The 25261-nt window shown below is 43.2% G+C and overlaps 1 protein-coding gene and 1 pseudogene across 1 annotated transcript; both read left to right on the top strand.

Annotated features, from left to right (window-relative positions):
* The first annotated feature begins 1776 nt into the window (after nucleotides 1-1776).
* On the top strand, nucleotides 1777-11987 carry LOC110528305 (annotated as a pseudogene).
* LOC110528304 (arginine-glutamic acid dipeptide repeats protein) lies at nucleotides 8547-25261 on the top strand. Its single transcript, XM_036984444.1, is given in 19 exon segments — nucleotides 8547-8572; nucleotides 9920-9968; nucleotides 10269-10393; nucleotides 10897-10996; nucleotides 11238-11336; nucleotides 11687-11767; nucleotides 12057-12191; nucleotides 13015-13168; nucleotides 15920-16000; nucleotides 16213-16406; nucleotides 16940-17107; nucleotides 17338-17451; nucleotides 17716-18998; nucleotides 19172-19377; nucleotides 20987-21051; nucleotides 21053-21701; nucleotides 22074-22211; nucleotides 22356-22554; nucleotides 24140-25261. Coding segments are annotated over 19 exon segments (3900 nt in total). The 3' UTR covers nucleotides 24174-25261.

The raw sequence follows: 25261 nt of genomic DNA, 5'->3' as shown, positions 1-25261 counted from the left end.
AGTCCATTGTATAATAGCGGACAAAGACTGTGAAATCTTCCAATTGGTGTGAGTGGGCAGGGGGTAATCCTCAGAGGACACATGCACCTCAGCAACAAGGCTGTGCTCTGACTTGCATTCTTAGGTAATTGGGCCCCAGGTGTTTGTGCACCAGGTGGGGCAGTACAGGGGGTTCAAATGACTAGAACCCCATGGGACCAGGTGAATCTGGGAAGCAAAGCAGCAACCAAACAAGCCAATTAACTGGCTGATTCAACTTCCTACTCTGGACATCTGCCTTGCATTGATTGCACAGTGGTTAAACCACAAACTACTTGTCAAACATTGTCAATCCTGTAACCTCACTCAGATATTCAGGTACCTATCTGCATTCATACACAATAGGCTACATAAAGAACAAGACCCAGAGGCAGATGTCATGTTCCAGCTACAGGTGGAGTAGGGGTTGTGGGAATGATGCAGCTACTGGTACACAGACAGACAGAGGGGGTAAGGGGGAACAGACAGACCCTGTGGGGATGGTGAGCTCAGCTCAGGGAATCCTGTTACGATGGCGTTACCATGGGTACCAAGGCACACAAACACACCGCCCTGAAGGTACTGTACGTTTATCCCTGATGTGATGTGGTTTCATCATACAAATACAAAGTATTTCAGTCCATTTACATTTGACCAACAACACATTTTGTCTTTGATAAACAATAAGATATTGCATAAAAGTGGATGTAGTAAAAAGCCATGTTGACTGGCAAGACCATATACGACTTCCTGGTGCTGTTCAGCTCATAAAAGTCACAGATTACAGTATAGAGTAAACAAAATGCTGTGCCTGCCAGCTGTAAGATATTGGGCCACAGGCAGGGAGCCTGCGTGAAAAATTTATATTCACACGTACAGTATACACTCACACAGCAACCAGAGTTAACGATGTATTGAGCAACATACAGTAGGCCTGCATACCACCAGGGGTTACACATAGAGATCACAGGAGGCTGGTGGGAGGAGATATAGGAGGACAGGCTTATTGTAATGGCTGGAATGGAATTAATGGAATGGTAACACATCAAACATGTGTAAACCACATGTTGGACTCCGTTCCGTTAATTCCATTCCAGCCATTAAAATGAGCCCATCCTCCTATAGCTCCTCCCACAGCCTCCTCTGATAGAGGGCCTAGTACTAATTTTATGGGATTACATTGGGGAGGAAAAACACATCTCATTAGGCTTCTAGAGTTGGGTGGGGAATAGTAGCTTTCTTTCCTCCATTTTCTTTCAATATTGTTTCTATTTCTTAAAGATTGTTTGCCTATACATTTCATATTATAGTAGAAGATTTTCTCTAGAATGGAGAGAGGAAGATTGAGGGCATGAGAGTAAAAGCACAAAGGTTACAAATTGTCAGAAAAAAGAAAGGAGGAGATGTGGGTTTCAAGAAGATGGAGTGAGTAAGAGGGTTTGGGGGAACAGGGAGATTAGCAGATGTAGTTGTCCTGTGGGAGAATTGGAATACTGGCAATCTGAATTTGTGTTCAATTTAATGTAGGCAAAGGCTCAAAGTATACTAGGGTATAGGCCAAATAACTGTCTGTACTGAAGATGACATGTTATGTCAGCCCAGATACAGTATCTATTTACTAATTTCATTTTATTTATGAATTACTCTCAGTGCATCAAAAGCACACACCCATGACATGTAGGCCCTACTCCTAAACTATAGAGGGTGGGGTGGAGAGCTCTGGTTGATGATTCCAGAGAAGAATAAGAGCAAAACACAGAAAAAGACAGAGTGGAAGTATTTTTCTCCACCTCCCAGAACTTAACGCACAACTTGCCGGCATTACTCAGGAAAGACTGCCCTTCCTCTCACCTTGACTTCTAGTTTAATTCAAAGGTAAGTGACTAACCACATGTATCTGTTATGTAAGAAAATGACCATTGTTATGACAAAATTAAAGCCTGGATCTGCAGGTGCTTTTCACAACTGAAGCGCAAGGTGTGTTTTCAGGTTTCGAAGACAGAGCTTTGAGTTGTTCTTTGACCTTTCCAAAGAGAACCAAAAGTATGTGGACGTCTGCTCGTTGAACATCTCATTCCAAAATCGTGGGCATTAATATTGAGTTGGTCTTTTGGAACATTGTTGCGGGGATTTGCTTCCACTCAGTCACGAGCAATAGTGAGGACAGACGCTTATGTTGGACGATTAGGCCTGGCTAGCAGTTGATGTTCCAATTCATCTCGAGGGGGTTGAGGTCAGGGCTCTGTGCAGGCCAGTCAAGTTCTTACACCTATCTCAACATAGCATTTCTGTATGGACCTTGCTTTGTGCACTGGGGCATTGTCATGCTGAAAAAGATGTTTCCACAAAGTTGGAAGCACCGAATCGTCTAGAAAGTGATTGGATGCTGTACCTTTAAGATTTCCCTTCACTAGAACTGAGGCGCCTGAACCATGAAATAGCCCCAGACCATTATTCCTCCACCACCAAACTTTAGTTGGTACTATACATTTGGGCAGGTACCGATTCATCTGTTGGACTGCCAGTTGGTGAAGCGTGATTCATCACTCCAGGGAACGCGTTTCCACTGCTCCAGAGTCCAATGGCGGCGAGCTTTACACCACTCCAGCCAATGCTTGGCATTGCGCATGGTGATCTTAGCATTGTGTGCGGCTGCTTGGCCATGGAACCCCATTTCATGAAGCTCCCGAACTGGTTTTGTTCTGATGTTGCTTCCAGAGGCAGTTTGGAACTTGGTAGTGAGTGTTGCAACAGAGGACAGATTTTCACTTGCTACGCACTTCAACACTCAGCTGTCCCATTCTGTGAGCTTGTGTGGCCTACCACTTTGTGTCTGAGCTGTTGTTGCTCCTATAAGTTTCCACTTCACAATAACAGTACCTACAGTTGACCCGGGAAGAAATTTTACAACCTGACTTGTTGGAAAGGTGGCATTGTATGACGGTGTCACGTTAAGTCACTGAGCTCTTCAGTAAGGCCATTACACTGCCAATGTTTGTCTATGGCTGTGTGGTCTAATTTATACACCTATCAGAAATGGGTGTGGTTGCGATAGCCGGATCCACTTATTTTTAGAGGTGTCCACATACTTTTGTTAATGTATAACTAACCCTTGTTTTGTAACTCCGCTAGCTAGTCTAGCCACTCCTGTTTCATCCGTGCAAAGTTTGAAAGTTACTACAACATTTTCAATTCAAGTTTGACTAGAATTCTAAAGTTAGCTAACCACTTTGGAGACCCAACATTTAGTCAATATACTTGATACAAGAGACAGTAAATTACTAGTTTGCATTCTCAACCCACGTACAGGACTATTTGCACCAAGTTAAAGGGATGTTCCATTGACAGGATTACTAGGGGATCTCATGTCAATTGCATGACTTGAAATCCCTGTAGGTATCTTTTGAAAAAATGTGTCCAATGTCAACGCCAAGAATAGAGGACCTACAACATTCAGAATTATACATATTGGGTTTTGGCTGTCAATATGTCGTCTGACATTCAGTAGTCCTTCTAGCCTTGACAGATGCCTTACTACTGCTTCGGTCTAGTACAGTGCAATGTAATTAATGAGATGGACAGTAGCTAATAACCTACTGCTAGCACCACTAAGCTCGCAACCAGAAAGGACACTTTTAGGAAAAGGACTCTTCATAATGTGAAAGTCATTTTTAACCACCACTGACTGAAATAGCAGTAGGTTCTACTGGACCTAGTAGATTTGTATTCAGCAGTCAACAAAGGGCCTCTGATATAGCAAGGCCATTTGGGGTGGTGTTCATGCCTTCATTGGCTTGACTTAAGGTTAGATGGTATGTGAAAAACATTGATACCTCAAATGACTGATGCATTGTGAAATAAACATGCTGATTCACATTTTAAGGCTCTAGAGGTTGCACAATGGACATTGAAGTATCATGTTTATAGGACTGATCATGCGCTGCAAGTTCTGGTTAGCAGTCTTAAATATATTTAGACTTTTCTCCTCCAAAGGTCGAGCACCAATGTCCATTCTGAATATTCATGCCCGGGAGATCTTTGATTCTCGTGGCAACCCTACTGTGGAGGTGGACCTCTACACTGACAAAGGTAAATGTTGCTATTGGCCTAACCCTGTGTTCCTCAGTTTGGGAACCACTGCTATAGTTGATTGTCCAACTTTTCATGACAAACACTATTTTATATCTGTCACTCTTGTCTCCCAGGTCTGTTCAGAGCAGCTGTACCCAGTGGCGCTTCCACTGGTATCTATGAAGCCCTGGAGCTCAGGGACAATGACAAGTCATGCTACCTTGGGAAAGGTGTGGGGTTAATATACTATAACTGCATAATATGATTATAATGGAATCTGTTTTCTATGAATGCATCCTTGTGTGTGTGAAGTTAATCCTTTGTCACAGTAATGGTTGCATGATTCACCAATCTAAAAACCTGACTGGTGCTCTGACTGAGGTACATTTGTTTTAGTGTCTGAAAAAGCATACTGGGTTGTAGCTTGGATTGCTACTTTCTAAATCCCCCAATTGTCAATGCTTCTTACATTTCAGCTCCACTGCATGCGTTGCTTTTCCATCAGCGTAACACAACTGTGATGTTCTACCTGCTACAGAGCACATTATTTCAATTCACAATATGGAATGAATGTGCTCGTCAGCCATCAAGAATTGAATCTCTGCCGTTCTTGCGGTTGGACGCTGCCATTGGATGTTACACAACGTGAGCACAACGCGTGCAGTAGAGCAGCTTTCATTAATTTCACCGGCAGCAATCGCTCTGGCTGATGGCAATGCCGGATGCCAGATGGCTGCAGAGTGGCAAGGCTGTTAGTCTGTAATGTTTCATTGTCCTTTCAGGTGTCTCATAAGCCGTGGACCACATTAACTCTGCACTTGCACCTGCAATCGTTGGTCAGGTACAGTAGAAATAATACTTCTTGAAAGTTGATGTACAATGACATGGAATGTTACCTTTGCTCGTGTTGCTGTTTCCCTACCTGGTAAAGATAAACAGGTCTAGTGCCCACTCTGCCACATACTCGTAGTTAATGCAGCCCTTGTTCCTCAGTTTAAATGCTATGTGCTTAACTTGTTTGTTATTCATCTCAGGATGTGTCTGTGGTTGAGCAGGAGAAAATTGCTCAGATCATGCTTGACATGGATGGCACAGAGAACAAGTAAGTTTCAGATTAAAATGCGGAGGACATGTTTTACCTAGTTAAATGCATTGATTGTAAGTCGCACTGAATGAGTTCTGTCGGCTAAGTAACTCAATATTTGCCCCATATGAGGTTATTTTTTATCAATTTCACTTGCATTTATTCTTATTTTTTGCACATCAGCCAAGTTTGGAGCCAACGCCATCCTGGGTATTTCCCTGGTGGTGTCTAAGGCTGGCGCAGCAGAGAAAGGTGTCCCCTTGTACCGTCACATTGCTGATCTTGCTGGGAACCCCGAGGTCATCCTGCCTGTGCCGGTGAGTACAGGGTGTGAAAGTCAGTACTGTAAGAGTAAAATACTGTTGCTCAAAACACGCTCACACACGCCTTGTCTTACAGCTTGTCGTGTAGTTAATTTTCTACATCCATATCTCAAAATATATTTTAATGAAATCAAATAAAAATCTTGGATTTCGTATTTCCCAGGCCTTTAACGTGATCAATGGTGGGTCTCACGCGGGTAACAAGCTGGCCATGCAGGAGTTCATGATCCTACCGGTGGGTGCCAGCACCTTCAAGGAGGCCATGTGTATCGGGGCTGAGGTCTACCACAACCTGAAGAACGTCATAAAGAATAAGTACGGCCAGGACGCCACCAATGTGGCAGATGAGGGTGGCTTCGCTCCCAACATCCTGGAGAACAAGGAAGGAATCAGATGTGATCATAGAGTATTTTGATCACATAAAGTATATATTTTTTTATTTTCAGCACAAAGTATATTTTGGTACTTTTTTGGATGCAGCTTTTTCTATGGGAAACTCACCACCTCAGCCACTAACTTGTAGTACCCACATGATCACAAGGTGTTGCCAATGTATAACACATTATTCTAACAAATGAACACCCGTTTAATTTTCCACAGCTCTAGAGCTGATCAGAGGCCTTCAGCAAAGCAGGATACACAGAAGAGGTGGTGATTGGCATGGGTGTGGCTGCCTCTGAGTTCTACAGGGATGGTAAATATGACTTGAACTTCAAGTCTCCTGATGACCCAGAGCGTTACATCACTCCCGATGAGCTGGCTGACTCTCTACAAGAGCTTCTGCAAGGATTACCCAGGTGTCTTGTCCTTGTTTACCTTTCGAGTATTTCAAAAGTATTTAATGTTGTCTCTGGCTGGATCAGCTTTGTATTTTATCACAAATTCAGTGAATCAGTTTACACTACAATGGAGTTGGGCAAAGTTAAATATGATATTATTTATATTATATTAAATATTATGGTTGGCAAATGAAATGACGCACAATGTCCTATTCTATGGTTTAGTCTACTCTAATGTACAGGACCATGACTTTCCTCTCGGTGATCACTGCTCTATGTCCCCTCTGTGACAGTGGTGTCTATTGAGGACCCCTTTGACCAGGACGACTGGGAGGCGTGGTCCAACTTCACTGGCAACACGGAGATCCAGGTGGTGGGTGATGACCTTACAGTGACCAAGGCCTGCAACTGCCTGCTGCTTAAAGTCAACCAGATCGGCCCTGTGACGGAGTCTCTGGCTGCGTAAGTTTCACACACTATCTATACTCCATAGTGACTTCAAGAGGAGTCAGTTTTTTTTCCCTGTCTTTTTATTATAATTTTTTTTTGGGGGGGGGGGGGCAGACCTGAGAAAATACCTGAGATTTAGGAGTTTGTAATTATACTATACATTGATGAGCATTAAATTGATAATTTCATGACGGTCTACAAACCGTTATGTCATGTGAGTCAAGGCAAACAACCTGCCAGTTGTAAGTCTAATGTGAGCCTTGCATGATGCAATTTTCCAACAGTGTGAACTTCTAACCACGTCATGAGTCCTCTTTCCCCTGTCCAGGTGCAAGATGGCCCAGTCCAGTGGTTGGGGAGTGATGGTCAGCCATCGCTCTGGGGAGACTGAGGACACCTTCATTGCTGCTCTGGTGGTGGGCCTGTGCACTGGACAGATGGGGCTGCCCAAAGGAATCATTGTTATGATTGATTTTAAATGATATTTGTTACTGTACATTATTGCTATGTAATTAATGTTGCCCCTGTCTGTTTGTCCAGATTAAGACTGGGGCTCCTTGCCGCTCTGAGCGTCTGGCCAAGTACAACCAGATTCTCAGGTGCGGGTTCATGACCTTTGATTAGGTTGTGATGCTTGTCATTTTTATTCTGCTGGATTTATTTTCTTGTTGATCATGTTTTTTACCCATGTAATCCTGCATGGCATAACCATTGGGGAAATGTTTAATTTTAGTTGACCATTATACAGAATCACCTTTATTTGCCAAATAATTTGCATGTACTAGAACTTGATTAAGTGAAATGTTGCTGCTATAACTAGAATAGACAAACAATCACATACAGTATGGACACTGAAGATAAACTGCAGACTAAGCTATACACTTCATAACTGTTTTGAATATTGCTTTGGTGCTAAACTGTATTTTCGGTTTCCTCTCAGAACTGAAGAGGAATTGGGAGACAAGGCTGTCTTTGCTGGGAAGAACTTCAGGAACCCGCTGGCTTAACTGAGTGCAATGGGCGCATATAGGCACACACTTGCACATAACAGTTTAGCAAACATTCCAATGATTACTTGCAAATGCTGAAGAAGCTTACGGAACAAACTGAGTTACACACGTCAAGGCAGCTAGAAAGGCACATATGAAGTTACACTCCATGACCATAGGTTTTGGTTACATGCATACATTACCCACATTTTGGTTAGTGTGAGTTGCTATTCTTACTATTTAAATATAGAGCAAGATAACCAATGGTTTGGGAAAGTATAAAGGTAGTTGAATAAACGAATTCGTTTGGAACTGAACCATTTCCCTGTGGTCATTACTTTTTTGCAAGATGTGTACATTTTTTGATTGTCAAGCATATATGTATTATAAGGGTGACCGGTGTGACTATTCTGCCATTGTTCTATAATTTATTATTAAAATATGTATTCCTGGAATTTAGTCTGGGCTGGATAATGTATCCAGGTGTGAACCAACCTGTTCAGTATTCTCGCGCTCTACAGTTTTCGTGGCGCTCTGAATAATGTCTGCGTTCGAAGCGGTTCTATATTTTGGTATCGATGCTCTCTGGGGCATGGCTCTATAGACACTACAGTAGATTATCCTATTAGCGACCGCGGCACATGCTCCGTTATATCTACGGAGAGCGGAACTTTTAATGCTGAGCGTGGGGCTGAGGTCACTGCACAGTTTAGTGCTAGGGAGAAAAAAAATCGTCTCTTAGCCTCCATTTTGAGTAGTATGGAATAGCATAGTTTGTATCGACCACTACGCTGGCAGTGTCAACCTAAAAACGACACTAGGAGCCTCCGACATGGACGACCTGTTCAGTCCGAGAAGGTAATGGCGTTGCCTCGTACATTTTTACATTGTTTTAGACGCGAATATTTTAAATTTCTGTGTTTACCTTGCCATTTTTATGACATACTTGGAATTGCAATGGTCGCGATGGCGTTAGCTCGATCCATGTAGCTAAAGCTAGCAATCTATCGTACGGATAAAATATTTCAGTATCTAGATATATTTAATTGATCACGTGGTGCATTGTGGATTGCTGTCATCTGTGTCAATTCAGCTGTCACAGATTTGTGGTTTCTGTCGATTTTCACTTCGGCTCCCGGGAAAGACTTATGTCAATACTCCATTTTGCGAGACTGTCGGGCCACGTAAATAGACAATGACGACGTGAGGATGCTTATTTTAAATGTAAAGTGAAGCTTATAATAACGCATAAAGCAACACGCTTCAGGCTATGCTTATTTTGTAAAAAGGCAAGTGTGATAAGCATTGCAAGTGGCTGGAGACAGGACTCGTTTATGTAATGTTTGGAGGGAACGTAATAGCCACATTCAGATTGGCTTTCACTGATGGATGGGCGGGATTAAAGGAAACCGCTGTCCAATTGAAATGCAAGATTAACCCAGTAATATGAAATATTTAGATTAGGATTAGGGATTAAGATTTTGTTAGGCTCATAGCCTATTTGCCTTGTGATTTGTGTTAAATATGTTTAATTCCTTTGCATGTTGCATGCACTAGTATGTCAGAAAAAGGGATGTATCTAGCACTAGTTTTTTTCTGTTTTAGAACAGAACATTAACATTGCTATATGGTTATAAACATTACAATGCAATACAATTTAACTGTCCATATGTTACAGCAAACAACAGAAATTTGATAGCACACATCACACACATTTGAGAGGAGCACAGGGTCAAGCTACAGTGCAGCGCCCCTGGATGAAGAGCATGTTGTGGGGTTAAGGGCCCTGCTCAAAGGCCCAACGGTAGGGGATTGTTAAGATGTGAACCCAGCAGCCCTTCAGTTGTCAGATCAAATCCCCTCTTTATTTCTAGCGCTCGGCTCGGGATTCAAACAGTCAAGCTTTCTGCTAATGCTCCAATTCCTTAGCTGCTGGGCTACCTACCTACAATTACACTGTTCACTTGATTGATACTACAATTGATAGTGACATTTTGTCAACATGTGACTTGAATAAAACTATGAGTTTTTAATGGTAAGCGAGCTTTACGCCTTTTCATTTTCAATGATTCTCTAATAAAATGTTTCTTGATTTTAGTTTTTATTCTGTTCAAATCAGTTGCAAATATAACAGAGGATACTATGCACAATAACAATGTAATATCTAACTGTTATATGTTATAACTGAATTAGCCTTATTTCCAGGAGCCTGAACAGCACGCAGGGGGAGATCAGAGTGGGATCAAGTCATCAGGTAATAGTCCATTAACCCCCTTTAAGCAGGCTGTCCCTCTCTAATGTATTGCCCATTGGAGAACTTACCATATAGCAGTACCGTTATGTCTTCAACAATCTCCATTGGTTTAGTGTTGCAAAATTTGAGAGCCTCGTGATACATACAGTATGTCATAAACTATCTCGCTGTCATAACCTGACATATATTTGTATGTATTTGTGAAATACATGGTGCATATCTCATATCACTGTAATCAACTGTCTGTGACAGTGAGACAAACATGGTCTTTATCTGTCTGTATTATTTGTGTGTATGCAGGCTAAGCTCCCTGAGCTGCAACCACGCCCTGTGTTTGGTGTTCAGACTCAGACAGAGAATGAAGAGCTGGTGTGGATGCCAGGGGTCAATGATTGTGACCTCCTCATGTACCTCAGAGCTGCCAGGTTCGTGTCGACTCAGCAACACTCATATTAGCCTGGTCCCAGATCTGTTTGTGCTGTATAGCCAACTCCTGTGGTTGTTGTTGGGTATACAGCACAAACAGATCTGGGACCAGGCTACACTCGTAGTGTATCTCTTGTGTGATGAATGGTGCAACCCTGACAGATTTAAAAACGGATGGGATTCATACCAAACCTGATGTCTGTCAGCCCTGCATAACACTGGTGTTGCGAGTAAGAGTGAAGTGCATTATTATGATCATTAAGTAGTGTGTAGAACATAATTGTTTCAGTTTGACTGCTGCTGGTTTTTAGTTGTCATTTAGTATAAAGACTTGTCCTATCAGAGTTCTTCTAGCTAGCCTGTCAGGTCATTATTGTTAAAGATAATGTCATTTAAAAACACTTCTGTAGGCGACTGTAGTGCACACTGTTTGTCATGCTTGTCATCCTGACTGACTGCACAGCAGGATTTATTTATCTTCCATGTCACTTCCTGATTGAAGGAGCATGGCAGCGTTTGCAGGGATGTGTGACGGAGGATCCACAGAGGACGGGTGTTTGGCGGCCTCTCGTGACGACACCACACTCAACGCTTTAAACATGGTGGGCAGGAATACTTTTCTGCATTTAAATGGGAATATGAAATAGAACAATGAGATCATTTCATTTTCACGTTCCCATTTATTATTGTTTCCACTTAAATGTAATAGTTTTTGTTTTTTAAACATTGTAGAGACATTTTTTATAAAAAAATATAGTGTACAATTGCAAAAACAATATATTGTTACAAATAAGATCTTGAAACGTTCTCAGTAGATCTTTGATTGTCTCCCTCCCTCTACAGTTACACGCCAGCCGTTACGACGCAGCTAAAGCTCTCCAGCGCCTAGTGAAGAAACCTGTGCCCAAACTCATTGAGAAATGTTGGTCAGAAGATGATGTGGTAAAGCAGCCTTGCACCATGCTTACTTCAGGTCCAAAGACCATGTTTAACTTTAGGCACTTGGGCCCGATTTTATAATTGAGATGAGCATTGTAACTCTGACTTTTGCATAAATCATTCATTGATGTCAACGTGAGATTTGCTCAGATATTTTAGTTAATCGCTCAAGACAGATTATGTGCCTATGGGTATACAGTTAGGGCTGCTCTGTGGTTACATCGGGTTACTCCAATATGTATTATGGCCATTGTGTAACATAGACAATAGTGAAACAATATGAAACACGTTTACACTGCATGGTATATTGTTGACTGTTTTTATTTCACCCACAATCTCTTTACAATCAACAGAAGCGGTTCATCAAAGGTTTGAGACAGTACGGCAAGAATTTCTTTAGGATTCGCAAAGAGCTGCTGCCCAACAAGAAAACGGTAAATGAAAACACCTGGTGTAATATATTTTACTCTCATACTGTGTCTTATGTCTGTCTATACATAACAGACATATAACTGGACATAAATATACACACAATCAACAGACCTAACTGTTTGCAATGCAGTCAGTAGTTCCTTCTTATTTGATGTACTTGCTGATATACTTGTTACGTTCCCCAGCAAGAACCAAATAATTTCACTCAAACAGAATGGGGAACTAACAAAGAGTCACTGACAACAACCAGGAGGGGTTCTGAAAGACACTCATGGGGGTGTCCACTAAAAGTTGACAAGCAACAACAACTGGAACCTAAAAGCCACCCACCACGAGTGTCCACAAAATTTTGCCCAAGAAGAGACAAAGAACCTGTCACACGATGATCCTGAAGACTCCACAAAGGACGAGGGCGACATCGACTGGGCAAACCAGAGCCTCACATCACCAGCTCAACTATCGAAGCCAGCTTCACGTTAAATACAGTTCATTGCTTTTCCGAATGGGCTTTCGTTAGCGGCAAATGTATTTATGTGAGAATAGCTTTCCAGGTCTGATAGAGACCAATGTTCCTTTGTCTTCCTTCCAAAACCCCCTTCTCTTCTCTCTGAATCTATTGTGTTATAACCAAACTGTTTGTGTTTAGTCCACTAGGAATGGTATTTACTGTATAATGTTATTATGTATTGTATATTCTTTAATATGTATATTGTTTAATTAGTTAGTAAATAAATAATTGAGCCAATTTGTGTATGGATGATTCATAGTAGAGTCTGGGTTTGTGCAGATAACCAAGAATTTTACGACGTTCAGATGAGACTGACGGAAGGTAATAATAATAATTAATTAATAGAAGAATAATTGATCAGATATTAAAATTTGAAGCGTTATATTTGGAAAATTCAAATTTAGTAATCTGAAAATTTTCCGTGGTGCCCAGACTTCCTAGTTAATTAAATTTACATTATTAGTTTAATCACGTAATAATAATTACAGAGAATTGATTTGATAAAAAAAACAGTCTTCACATTTAATGACAAGTCAGAGACACGACACTAACGATGTGACATCATTTGGCACGCCCTACGTGCTAACGTGCTATACGTGCTAAAGTCCATCCTCAAAACATAATTGGAAAAACCAAAACCTGGAACACACTCCAGCAACACATTCAATATCTTTATCTGTATCTTCATTGGAATCTGCACACTGTGCCCTCTTCTTAAATCACGTGTTGTGTTGTTGGCAGGGGGAGTTAATCACATTCTACTATCACTGGAAGAAGACACCTGAGGCTACAGGCACACGGCCGTACCGTCAGCACCGTAGACAGCCGTCCTCACGCAAGGCCAAGACTCGCGCCACCGCTGCCACTGTGAACACCCCTTCCCAGTCCCAATCCAGTGAGTGCCGGGGGTTTTCAATTCCTCTAAGATTTAGCTTATTTTATGGCCGGGTTCCTGGACACAGATTAGGACTGGTAGGGGATAGTGGGGTAAGTGGAGCCGTTTTTACATTCAGCATCACCCAGTCAAGGAAAATATTGTATTCTTTCTAACAAAGATATAGACTATGTATACAAAAGTGTGTGGACACCCCTTCAAATGAGTCGATTCGGTTATTTCAGCCATACCCGTTGCTGACAGGTGTATAAAATCGAGCACACAACCATGCAATCGCCATAGACAAACATTTGGCAGTAGAATGGCCTTAGTGAAGAGCTCAGTGACTTTCAACGTGGCACCGTCATAGGATGAACAAGTCAGTTGGTCAAATTCTGCCCTCCTAGAGCTACCCTGGTCAACTGTAAGTGCTGTTATTATGAAGTGGAAACATCTAACAACGGGTTAGCAGGGAAGTGGTAGGCCACGCAAGCTCACAGAATGGGGCCGCTGTGTGCTGAAGCGCGTGAAAAGATCTTCTGTCCTTGGTTGCAACACTCACTACCGAGTCCCAAACTGCCTCTGGAAGCAATGTTAGCACAATAACTGATCGTTGGAAGCTTCATGAAATGGGTTTCCATTGGCTGAGCAGCCGCACACACGCCCATGATCCCCATGCGCAATGCCAAGCATTGGCTGGAGTGGTGTAAAGCTCGCCGCCATTGGATTCTGGAGCAGTGGAAATGCGTTCTCTGGAGTGATGAATCACGCTTCACCATCTGGCAGTCCGACGGACAAATCTGAGTTTGGCGGATGCCAGGCGAACGCTACCTGCCCCAATGCATAGTGCCAACTGTAAAGTTTGGAGGAGGAATAATAATGGTCTGGGACTGTTTTTCATGTTTTGGGCTAGGCCCCTTAATGCTACAGCATACAATGACATTCTAGACGATTCTGTGCTTCCAACTTTGTGGCAACACTTTAGGGAAGGCCCTTTCCTGTTTCAGCTTGACAATTCCCCCGTGCACAAAGCGAGGTCCATACAGAAATGGTTTGTCGAAATCAGTGTGGAAGAACTTGACTGGCCTGCACAGAGCCCTGACCTCAACCCCATCGAACACCTTTGGGATGAATTGGAGCGCCATCTGCGAGCCAGGCCTAATCGCCCAACATCAGTGCCTGATCTCACCAATGATCTTGTGGCTGAATGGAAGCAAGTCCCTGCAGCAATGTTCAAACATCTAGTGGAAAGCCTTCCCAGAAGTGTGGAATCTGTTATAGCAGCAAAGGGGGGACCAATTCCATATTATTACCGATGATTTTGGAATGAGATGTTTGACGAGCAGGTGTCCACATACATTTGGTCATGTAGTGTTAGAGCGTTGGACTAGTAACTGAAAGGTTGCAAGTTCATATCCCCGAGCTGACAAGGTACAAATCTGTCGTTCTGCCCCTGAACAGGCAGTTAACCCACTGTTCCTAGGCCGTCATTGAAAATAAGAATTTGTTCTTAACTGACTTGCCTTGTTAAATAAAGGTAAAATAAATACAATTTAAATAAAATATACTGTGGGGAGAACAAGTATTTGATACACTGCTGATTTTGCAGGTTTTCCTACTTACAAAGCATGTTATGTCATGCAATAAAATGCAAATTAATTACTTAAAAATCATACAATGTGATTATCTGGATTTTGGTTTTAGATTCCGTCTCTCGCAGTTGAAGTGTACCTATGATAAAAATTACGGACCTCTACATGCTTTGTAAGTAGGAAAACCTGCAAAGTCGGCAGTGTATCAAATACTTGTTCTCCCCACTGTATCTACAACACAAAATCAATGTATACGTGTGTGTATAGTGCTTATATTGTCATATGTGTGTATGCATGTGTCTGTGCCTTTGTTTGTGTTGCTTCACAGTCCCACTGTTCCATAAGGTGTATTTTTTATCTATTTTTTAAATCTGATTCTACTGCTTGCATCAGTTACCTGATGTGGAATAGAGTTCCATGTAGTCATGGCTCTATGTAGTACTGTGTGCCTCCCATAGTCTGTTCTGGACTTGGGGACTGTGAAGAGACATCTGGTGGCATGTCTTGTGGGGTATGCATGGGTGTCTGAGTTGTGTGTTAGTAGTTTAAACAGACAGCTCGGTGCTTTCAACATGTCAACCTCTCATAAATACAAGTAGTGATGAAGTCAATCTTTCCTCTACTTTGAGCCAGGAGAGATTGACATGCATATTATTAATATTAGCTCTCTGTGTACATCCAAGGGCCAGCCGTGCTGCCCTGTTCTGAACCAATTGCAACTTTCCTAAGTACTTTTTTGTGGCACCGGACCACACGACTGAAGTTGTCCAGGTGTGACAATTCTAGGGCCTGTAGGACCTGCCTTGTTGACAGTGCTTTTAAGAAGGTAGAGCAGCGCCTTATCATGGACATACTTCTCCCCATCTTAGCTACAGTTGTATCAGTATGTTTTGACCATGACTAAACTCCAAGCAGTTTAGTCACCTCAACTTGCCCAATTTCCACATGATTTATTACAAGATTTAGTTGAAGTTTAGGGTTTAGTGAATGATTTGTCCCAAATTCAATGCTTTTAATATTTAGGACTAACTTATTCCTTGCCACCCATTCTGAAACTAAGGGTATTTTTCTATCATCTAGTCCAGTAACTGTAGATAACACAATAGGAGTGGGTATAGTCTTTGTCTGAATGAATAGCAGTGGGTATAGTCTTTAATCTGATCTCTTCTCTCTCCTGCAGTGGACATAAGTTCAGCCAGTGAGGATGACCTGGACAGTGAAGACAGCGAGCAAGGCACCTGTGGACACTGTGCCACAACCAGTGAGTATCGCTTAACTCTGTCCGTTTCTTTATTTCCCCCATTGATTCTATTGGTTTGCATTGATGTCATGTATCATACTTGCTCCACCAGCCACTGGTGCTCAGTTCAATGGATTCTGATGTACTGTATGTTTCTGTCCTATGTTGATGACAAATCAAATTTCTCCTCTTGTGATCAATAAAGTTTATCCCATTCAATGCTTTAATTTCAGCCTCTAAGGACTGGCAGCACGGAGGCCGGGATAACATCCTCCTGTGTACCACCTGTCGTACCTACTACAACAAACATGGCCGCCTGCCGCCCGGCCCTAAGCCTGCTGACCCTCCCTTCATGTTCAAACCTGTCAAAGAGGAAGAGGAGGGCAACGGGAAGCACGGCATGAGGACGCGACGCAGCAGAACACCGGTAAGCCTGGGAACCGCCCATCTTAGCCCCATCTTGTGTATACCTCCCTTCCTCCCTGCCACCCACACTCCGCTCTCTCTTTCTCTCTTTCTCTCTTTCTCTACCACCCTCTCTATCTTTCTCTACCATCCTCGCTCTCTTTCCCTACCACCCTCCCTCTCTTTCCCTACCACCCTCCCTCTCTTTCCCTACCACCCTCCCTCTTTCCCTACCACCCTCCCTCTCTTTCCCTACCACCTTCCCTCTCTTTCCCTACCACCCTCCCTCTCTTTCCCTACCACCCTCTCTCTCTTTCCCTACCACCCTCCCTCTCTTTCCCTACCACCTTCCCTCTCTTTCCCTACCACCCTCCTTCTCTTTCCTTACCACCCTCCCTCTCTTTCCCTACCACCCTCCCTCTCTTTCCCTACCACCCTCCCTCTCTTTCCCTACCAACCTCTCTCTCTTTCCCTACCACCATCATCATTATATTTCTCTCTCAATTGTTGTTATAATATCTTTCAATACTTACTCTAAGTTGTATCTCTCTCCAGTTGTCTTCATTAAGAAGTGGCCACAAGAGGCTGACCGGCTCTCCTACCAGTGAAGACCAGCAGTCCAGTAGCCATCCCTCTCCCGCCCCCAGTGGAGCTAGCTCCACCTCCAACGCATCCAGAACCTCTTGTTTAGAGAAGACTGATAACACAAAGAAGCCTGGCAAGGTACAGTCACACACATATATTATTTTTGAAGTTAGGGAAATAGATTTGAATGCACAGTAATGGCGCATTTGTGAATTGAAGTACACCTAATATCATATACAATCATAACATCTAGTTGTATTTCTGCCGTTCAGACCAAGGCTTCCCCTTTGCCCAAATACTTTTTACTGTGTTGTATATTCATGTAGAACTGAATTGAATAAGTGAATTATATTCCTTCCATCTAACAGAAGATAAAGGAAGAGGCGCCCCTACCAAAGAGTACTAAACGTTCCAGGGAGAGTGCAGCCCAGGACCCAGAGGAGCCTGAGAGAACAGCAACTAAAAGGACGAAGACACTGCAGGTCAGACAGAGTGTAAGACAATAGGAAAGCAATGACAGCTACAAGGTGCAAGATCAGAGAGAAGCAAAATAAGCTAAACCAGCTCTCAGAAACGTATCACTTTTGTTGACTCGTTATTCTTTAGTTAATGTCTTATCTTCCTGCACTCAGCTACATTGTTGGGTGTAACTAGATCTATCCAGTGGCTCTTTTTGGGTAACATTAGCATGATGAGAACCTCCCCTCACCAACAATTCTAACCTTGTGTCTCCATCCTCCTCTCAGGGTGAACAGACAGAGTGCCGGTCGGAGGGCGATGGAGAGGCTGAGGCAGAGAGGGGTGAGGTGGAGGAGGAGAGCTGCTCAGACAGCCGCAGTGCCCAGGACGACGGCAGCAGCGACACCAAAGACATCGACCAGGACAACCGCTCCTCCTCCCCCAGCATCCCCAGCCCTCGCCAGGGCAACGAGAGTGACTCCGACTCCTCTGCCCAGCAGCTCCAGGGTGCCCACCAGGCAGCAGCAGAGACCGTCAGCGCCCCTGCTGCTGCCCTTGCTGAAACACAGACCCCACAGATTGTTCCTCCACCACGGGTTGCAGGCTCAAACACATCCCTGCCTCCCCAGGGTTCCTCTCCCTCTGCAGAGCCTGGCCAGGTACAGGCCCAGGCAACCCCCTCCCCAGAGCCTCCCCAGCCTTCAGCCACCTCTGCTCAGGCTGGTCAGTCAGTTAGCTACCAGACAAGTCCCCCACACAACCGAGGCCTACCCCCCCCTCACCCTCTCGCTGGCCCCTCACCTGTCCCTCCTCCGCTGGGACAGGCCTTCCATCCTCCAACTCCTGTATTCCAGGGTCCTCTTCCTTCTCCTGGCTCTCTGCCTCCCACCCAGCCCCTGTCCCTCCATGGTGCTCCGACCCAGTGCCCCCACCCCCAGCGACCCCCTCCTCACTTTCCCAGGGAACCCTCCTTCCCCCAAGCCCTCCCCCTCACCTCCGGGCCCCAAATCAAACCACCCCCAACCACACCCATCCCTCCATCTCACAAGCAGCCACCACACCTCTCTTCTTCCCTTGCTCCCCCTTTCCCGCAGATGCCGTCCAACCTGCCCCCTCCTCCGGCACTGAAGCCCCTCAACTCCCTGCCCAACCAGCACCCTCCCGGTGCCCCTCCACCCCCCCTCCAGCTCATGCCCCAATCCCTGCCCATGCAGCAGGGAGTCCCACCCCAGCCTCCCGTGCTCACGCAGCTGCAGAACCTCCCTGGCAGAGGCAGCCACTCCCACCCCCACTCCTCCCTGTCCTCCTGCTCTGCCCCCTCAGCCTTGCACCCTGTCCTCTCTGCCTCTTCTCCCTCTTCCATGGGTCCAGTCCCTAGTCTCCAGCCCTCCTTCCCCTCCCTACGCCCCTCGCCCGAAAACCCCATTGGCATTGGAGGGTCACATGTCCAGATTAAAGAGGAGCCATTGGATGAATGTGAGGAGCTTGAGAGTCCGCCCCCTCCACCCAGAAGTCCCTCACCGGAACCTTTGGTTGTCAACATCGCCAGTCATGCCAGCCAATCAGCACGGTACTTACTGCATGACATCACTGCAGGCAGTCCTGTAAGATGGGCCTCCTTTACATAGTTAATTGTGGCCATTGTGTTTCTCAAATGTTAATAGATGTTGTTCATCTGAATTACATATGTTCTCAAACAATATTGTTGTGTAATTGCTATATATGCTGTTTGATTCATTTCAGATTTTTCAAACACCTGGACCGTGGCTACAACTCGTGCTCCAGAACAGACCTGTTCTTCACTCCCCTGGCCTCATCCAAGCTGGCCAAGAAGAGAGAGGAGGCTGTGGAGAGATCCAAGAGAGAGGCGGAGCACAATGCCCGAGAAAGGGAGAAGGACAGAGAGAGGGAGAGGGAACGAGAGAGGCAGGAAGACAAAAATGCTGTGAGTAATATTCCCTCTGTTCCTTTTCTTCTTTGACATAACTGACGTGATGTCTATGTATCTCAGCAATGTTATCAATGATATTAATACATACTAGTACAACAATGTTATCAATGATATTAATACATACTAGTACAACAATGTTATCAATGATATTAATACATACTAGTACAACAATGTTATCAATGATATTAATACATACTAGTACAACAATGTTATCAATTATATTAATACATACTAGTACAACAATGTTATCAATGATATTAATACATACTAGTACAACAATGTTATCAATGATATTAATACATACTAGTACAACAATGTTATCAATGATATTATTACATACTAGTACAACAATGTTATCAATGATATTAATACATACTAGTACAACAATGTTATCAATGATATTAATACATACTAGTACAACAATGTTATCAATGATATTAATACATACTAGTACAACAATGTTATCAATGATATTAATACATACTAGTACAACAATGTTATCAATGATATTAATACATACTAGTACAACAATGTTATCAATGATATTAATACATACTAGTACAACAATGTTATCAATGATATTAATACATACTAGTACAACAATGTTATCAATGATATTAATACATACTAGTACAACAATGTTATCAATGATATTAATACATACTAGTACAACAATGTTATCAATGATATTAATACATACTAGTACAACAATGTTATCAATGATATTAATACATACTAGTACAACAATGTTATCAATGATATTAATACATACTAGTACAACAATGTTATCAATGATATTAATACATACTAGTACAACAATGTTATCAATGATATTAATACATACTAGTACAACAATGTTATCAATGATATTATTACCAGTGGTGGAAAAAGTACCAAACTGTCATACTTGAGGAAAAGTAAAGATACCTTAATAGAAAATTACTCAAGTAAAAGTCACCCAGTAAAATTCTACTCGAGTAAAAGTCTAAAAGTATTTGGTTTAAAATATACTTAAGTATCAAAAATAAATGTAATTGCAAAAATATACTTAAGTATCAAAAGTAAAATTAAAAGTATAAATCATTTCAAATTCCTTATTTTAAGCAAACCAAATGGCACCATTTTCTTGTTTTTGAAATTTAAGGAAAGCCAGGGGCACACTCCAACACTCAGACATAATCCAACACTCAGAAAATCCAACACTCAGACATAATCTGTGTGTTTAGTGAGTCCGCCAGATCAGAGGCAGTAGGGATGATCAGGGATGTTCGGTTGATAAGTGCGTGAATTTGACTATTTTCCTGTCCTGCTAAGCATTCAAAATGTAACGAGTACTTTTGGGTGTCAAAGAAAATGTATGGAGTAAAAAGTACATTATTTTGATTGTGTAAAGTAAAGTAGTCATAAATATAAATAGTAAAGTACAGATACCCAAAAAAATGACTAAAGTAGTACTTTAAAGTATTTTTACTTAAGTACTTTACACCACTGATTATTATATAGTAGTACAACAATGTTATCAGTTGGATGTTTTGGATACCTGTAGGACTCTATACATTGTTTTCTTTCAAATTTGAACCACCTTAATGAGCCTCTTCTTCTTCCAGAGAGCGTCCAGCTCGTCCCACGACAGCCGTATGAGTGATGTCCAAATGTCCGGCCAGGTCCATATGCGCTCCTCCTTCGAGCAGCCCCCCACCAGTGTGGCCGCTGTGCCCCCTTACATCGGCCCCGACACCCCTGCCCTGCGCACCCTCAGTGAGTACGCCCGACCCCACGTTATGTCCCCCAACAATCGCAACCACCCCTTCTTCGTGTCCCTGTCCCCCGGGGACCCTCTGCTGGCATACCACATGCCCGGCCTGTACGCCGCTGAGCCCAGCCTGAGAGAGAGGGAGCTCCGTAACCTCCGGGAGAGGGAGCTCCGCGAGAGGATGAAGCCTGGCTTCGAGGTCAAGCCCCCAGAGATGGAGACCATGCATCCATCAGCCAACCCCATGGAGCACTTTGCCAGACATGGAGCCCTGGCCCTGCCGCATATCGCTGGGCCGCCCCACCACCCCTTTGGCCACTTCCACCCGGTCATGCAGAACCACCTGGAGAGGGAGAGGCAGGCACTGGCCCTGGCCGGGCCCCAAATGCGTCCAGAGCTAAGCTACGCTGAGCGACTGACTGCTGAGAGGCTCCATGCTGAGAGGATGGCATCTGTGGCTAACGACCCGGCCGCCAGGCTGCAGATGCTCAACGTCACACCGCATCACCACCAGCACTCCCACATCCACTCACACCTGCACCTACATCAGCAGGACCCACTCAACCAAGGTGAGGGTAAGGACATTTCTACTCAATTATATTCTGTCTTGTTTCATCTTCAGGATATGTGTGTACTGTATATGTGTGTACTGTATATGTGTGTACTGTGTGTGTGTGTGTACTGTACACACAAATTGATTATTGTTTTAAAAACAAGAACATTTGATTTGTATTATATGTATATTTTATATTCTTATTTAATGTTGTTTGATAGCCTCTTCTCTCAACATTAAATGAGACTGACTCTCCTCACTGTATTACTCTGTCTACCTACCAGTGTAGTTTGTCCCCCTGCCCAATATTAACTGATGTTTATGAAATGTGTTAATTTATATATTGTTTGTTCTCCTGCCTCATTAGATGTGTGTTACTGTCACCCAGGTAATGGGCCCCACCCTCTGGATCCCCTGGCTCCTGGGCCCCGTCTGGCCCGCTTCCCCTTCCCTGGAGGCCCCATCCCCAACCCTCTGCTCAACGACCTGCCACACGACCATGACATGTTGCGACACCCACTGTTTGGTGAGGAACAATAACATTCACCTTGACTATCTATATGGGAATACACACACATCCAATTCACTGTATTTAGACTATATTTCTGTGATTGTGAGGTGACTAAGACTCACTCTGATGTTTTGTGCCCCTTGATCAACATCCGTACAGCCTATGCCGCTGTTGCAGGAGCAGGGTACCCCCGTGAGCTCCAGGGGCCCATCCCCCAGATGTCTGCAGCCCACCAGCTCCAGGCCATGCACGCCCAGTCAGCAGAGTTGCAGAGGCTGGCCATGGAGCAGCAGTGGCTACACGGACACCACCACCTACAACACGGGGGGCCTCTGCCCGGACAGGAGGATTACTACAGGTGAGGTGATTACCAACTCCGAACAATAACGACAACAACAGTTTACCTGAACACAGTGCTTTCATTTATGCATTTACTGAAAAATTGAAATCACTAGACAAAGTTGGATCTTGATTATTGATGAGCTAATATTATATCATAAATCACTAGACAAATGTGGGATCTTGGTTTATTGATGAACTATTGCACTAACATTTAATAAACTCAGCAAAAAAAGAAACGTCCTCTCACTGTCAACTGCAAACTTAACATGTTTAACTATTTGTATGAACATAATAAGATTCAACAACAGATTGAATAATTGAATTGAAACAATTGAATAATGTGTCCCTGATCAAAGGGGGGGGTCAAAATCAAAAGTAACAGTCAGTATCTGGTGTGGCCACCAGCTGCATTAAGTACTGCAGTGCATCTCCTCCTCATTGACTGCACCAGATTTGCCAGTTCTTGCTGTGAGATGTTACCCCACTCTTCCACCAAGGCACCTGCAAATTCCCAGACATTTCTGGGGGGAATGGCCATAGCCCTCACCCTCCGATCCAACAGGTCCCAGATGTGCTCAATGGGATTGAGATCCAGGCTCTTCGCTGGCCATGGCAGAACACTGACATTCCTGTCTTGCAGGAAATCACGCACAGAACGAGCAGTATGGCTGGTGGCATTGTCATGCTGGAGGGTCATGTCAGGATGAGCCTGCAGGAAGGGTTCCACATGAGGGAGGAGAATGTCTTCCCTGTAAAGCACAGCATTGAGATTGCCTGCAATGACAACAAGCTCAGTCCGATGATGCTGAGACACACCGCCCCAGACCATGACGGACCCTCCACCTCCAAATCGATCCCGTTCCATAGTACAGGCCTCGGTGTAACGCTCATTCCTTCGACGATAAACGCAAATCTGACCATCACCGCTGGTGAGACGAAACCGCGACTCGTCAGTGATCCAGCGACGGTGGGTTTGTGCCCATAGGCGACAGTGTGTTGCGGGTGATGTCTGGTGAGGTCCTGCCTCTCTCAGCCTATTGTAGACAGTCTGAGCACTGATGGAGTGATTGTGCGTTCCTGGTGTAACTCGGGCAGTTGTTGTTGCCATCCTGTACCTGTCCCGCTGGTGTGATGTTCTGATGTACCGATCCTGTGCAGGTGTTGTTACACGTGGTCTGCCACTGCAAGGACGATCAGCTGTCTGTCCTGTCTCCCTGTAGTGCTGTCTTAGGCGTCTCACAGTATGGACATTGCAATTTATTGCCCTGGCCACATCTGCAGTCCTCACGCCTCCTTTCAGCATGCCTGCGTTTTTCAGAGTCAGTAGAGAGGCCTCTTTAGTGTCCTAAGTTTTCATAACTGTGACCTTAATTGTCTACCATCTGTAAGCTGTTAGTGTCTTAACGACTGTTCCACAGGTGCATGTTCATTAATTGTTTATGGTTCATTGAACAAGCATGGGAAACGGTGTTTAAACCCTTTACAATGAAGATCTATGAAGTTATTTGGGTTTTTACAAATTATCTTTGAAAGACGGTCCTGAAAAAGAGATGTTTCTTTTTTTGCTGAGTTTAGTTTATTAATGTTACTTTCCTCCACAGCCGTCTGAAGAAAGAAGGTGACAAGCCATCGTGAGACACCTGACGATGTGAGTCACCATGGAAATGCATAAAGAGATAATGCTGTGTACTTTTGAAATACATTATGTGACAACTGATCTTTTTTTATTAGTTTAAATGTAATCGAGAGTTAAGAATCTTTGTGGCTCATAATACTTGTTTCTTGCTCAGCACTTAAAGGGATAGTTTACTCCCAAATCATCGAAAGTTTGTGAGAGTATTTCATATCTCAATAATGGTCTGTTATAAAGATTAGCATAGTTTCTGTTCAATGCCATTTTTTGTCTATAGATGTTACACATTTTTCCACTTAATATGGATTTCATAGCTTTTAGATTTCTCCTAATGCAATATAGCGGGCAGGATCTACACAATAGATGGTGTGGAATATAGCTCACCTTTGAAGTTATGAAAACATCTGACAAACGTTGATTAGGGGGTGACTATCCTTTTACTTTCTAAACAGTCTGACTGATCTCCTTGTACAGAATGACATTTAATGTTTGGATGATTGACTGTAATAACCTTGCATGACTGTTTCCCTTCGATTTTCATCAGAACTTAGAGTAGCGTTGCTAAAGTGTGATTAGACATCAAAAAAAGCATAGTAGATACATTTTATTCTATATCTGCAAAATATTTGTCTAAACCCTAAAGTTTTATATATTTCAAGATGTTTTCACAATTTAACCTGACACATACAGTAACATTTTTTAGATTGTAAATAATACATGTTCAATATTCTATATTATTAACTATGATTATTATGAATATTAGTGAATTCTTGACTTGCAAGCTGGCACAATAAAGTTAAATTATTTAGCTATACACACACAGAATATATAGCGTTATAAAGTAAAGTGAGTTAACACAGACAATTATAAATTGGAGTATCACTATTGTCACCCCTGACATAAAACGCTGTTTAGAACAGTGGATCCAGATAGTAATATTGTTTTGGTTAGACAAAACAGAAAAAGCATTTAAACCTTGGCATCTCTACCATGGACAAACCCTGTTTGAATATTTATGTGAAATAATATGGAAAACAAAGTGTAAGCATTGCATATTTATTTGAATAAATAACTCTGCAATAACATGATA

The sequence above is a fragment of the Oncorhynchus mykiss genome, chromosome 7 (genome assembly GCF_013265735.2).
Source record: "Oncorhynchus mykiss isolate Arlee chromosome 7, USDA_OmykA_1.1, whole genome shotgun sequence".
Lineage (NCBI taxonomy): Eukaryota > Metazoa > Chordata > Actinopteri > Salmoniformes > Salmonidae > Oncorhynchus > Oncorhynchus mykiss.
Note: the sequence above shows the minus strand (reverse complement) of the source record. Positions and strands in the feature narration are given on the sequence as shown.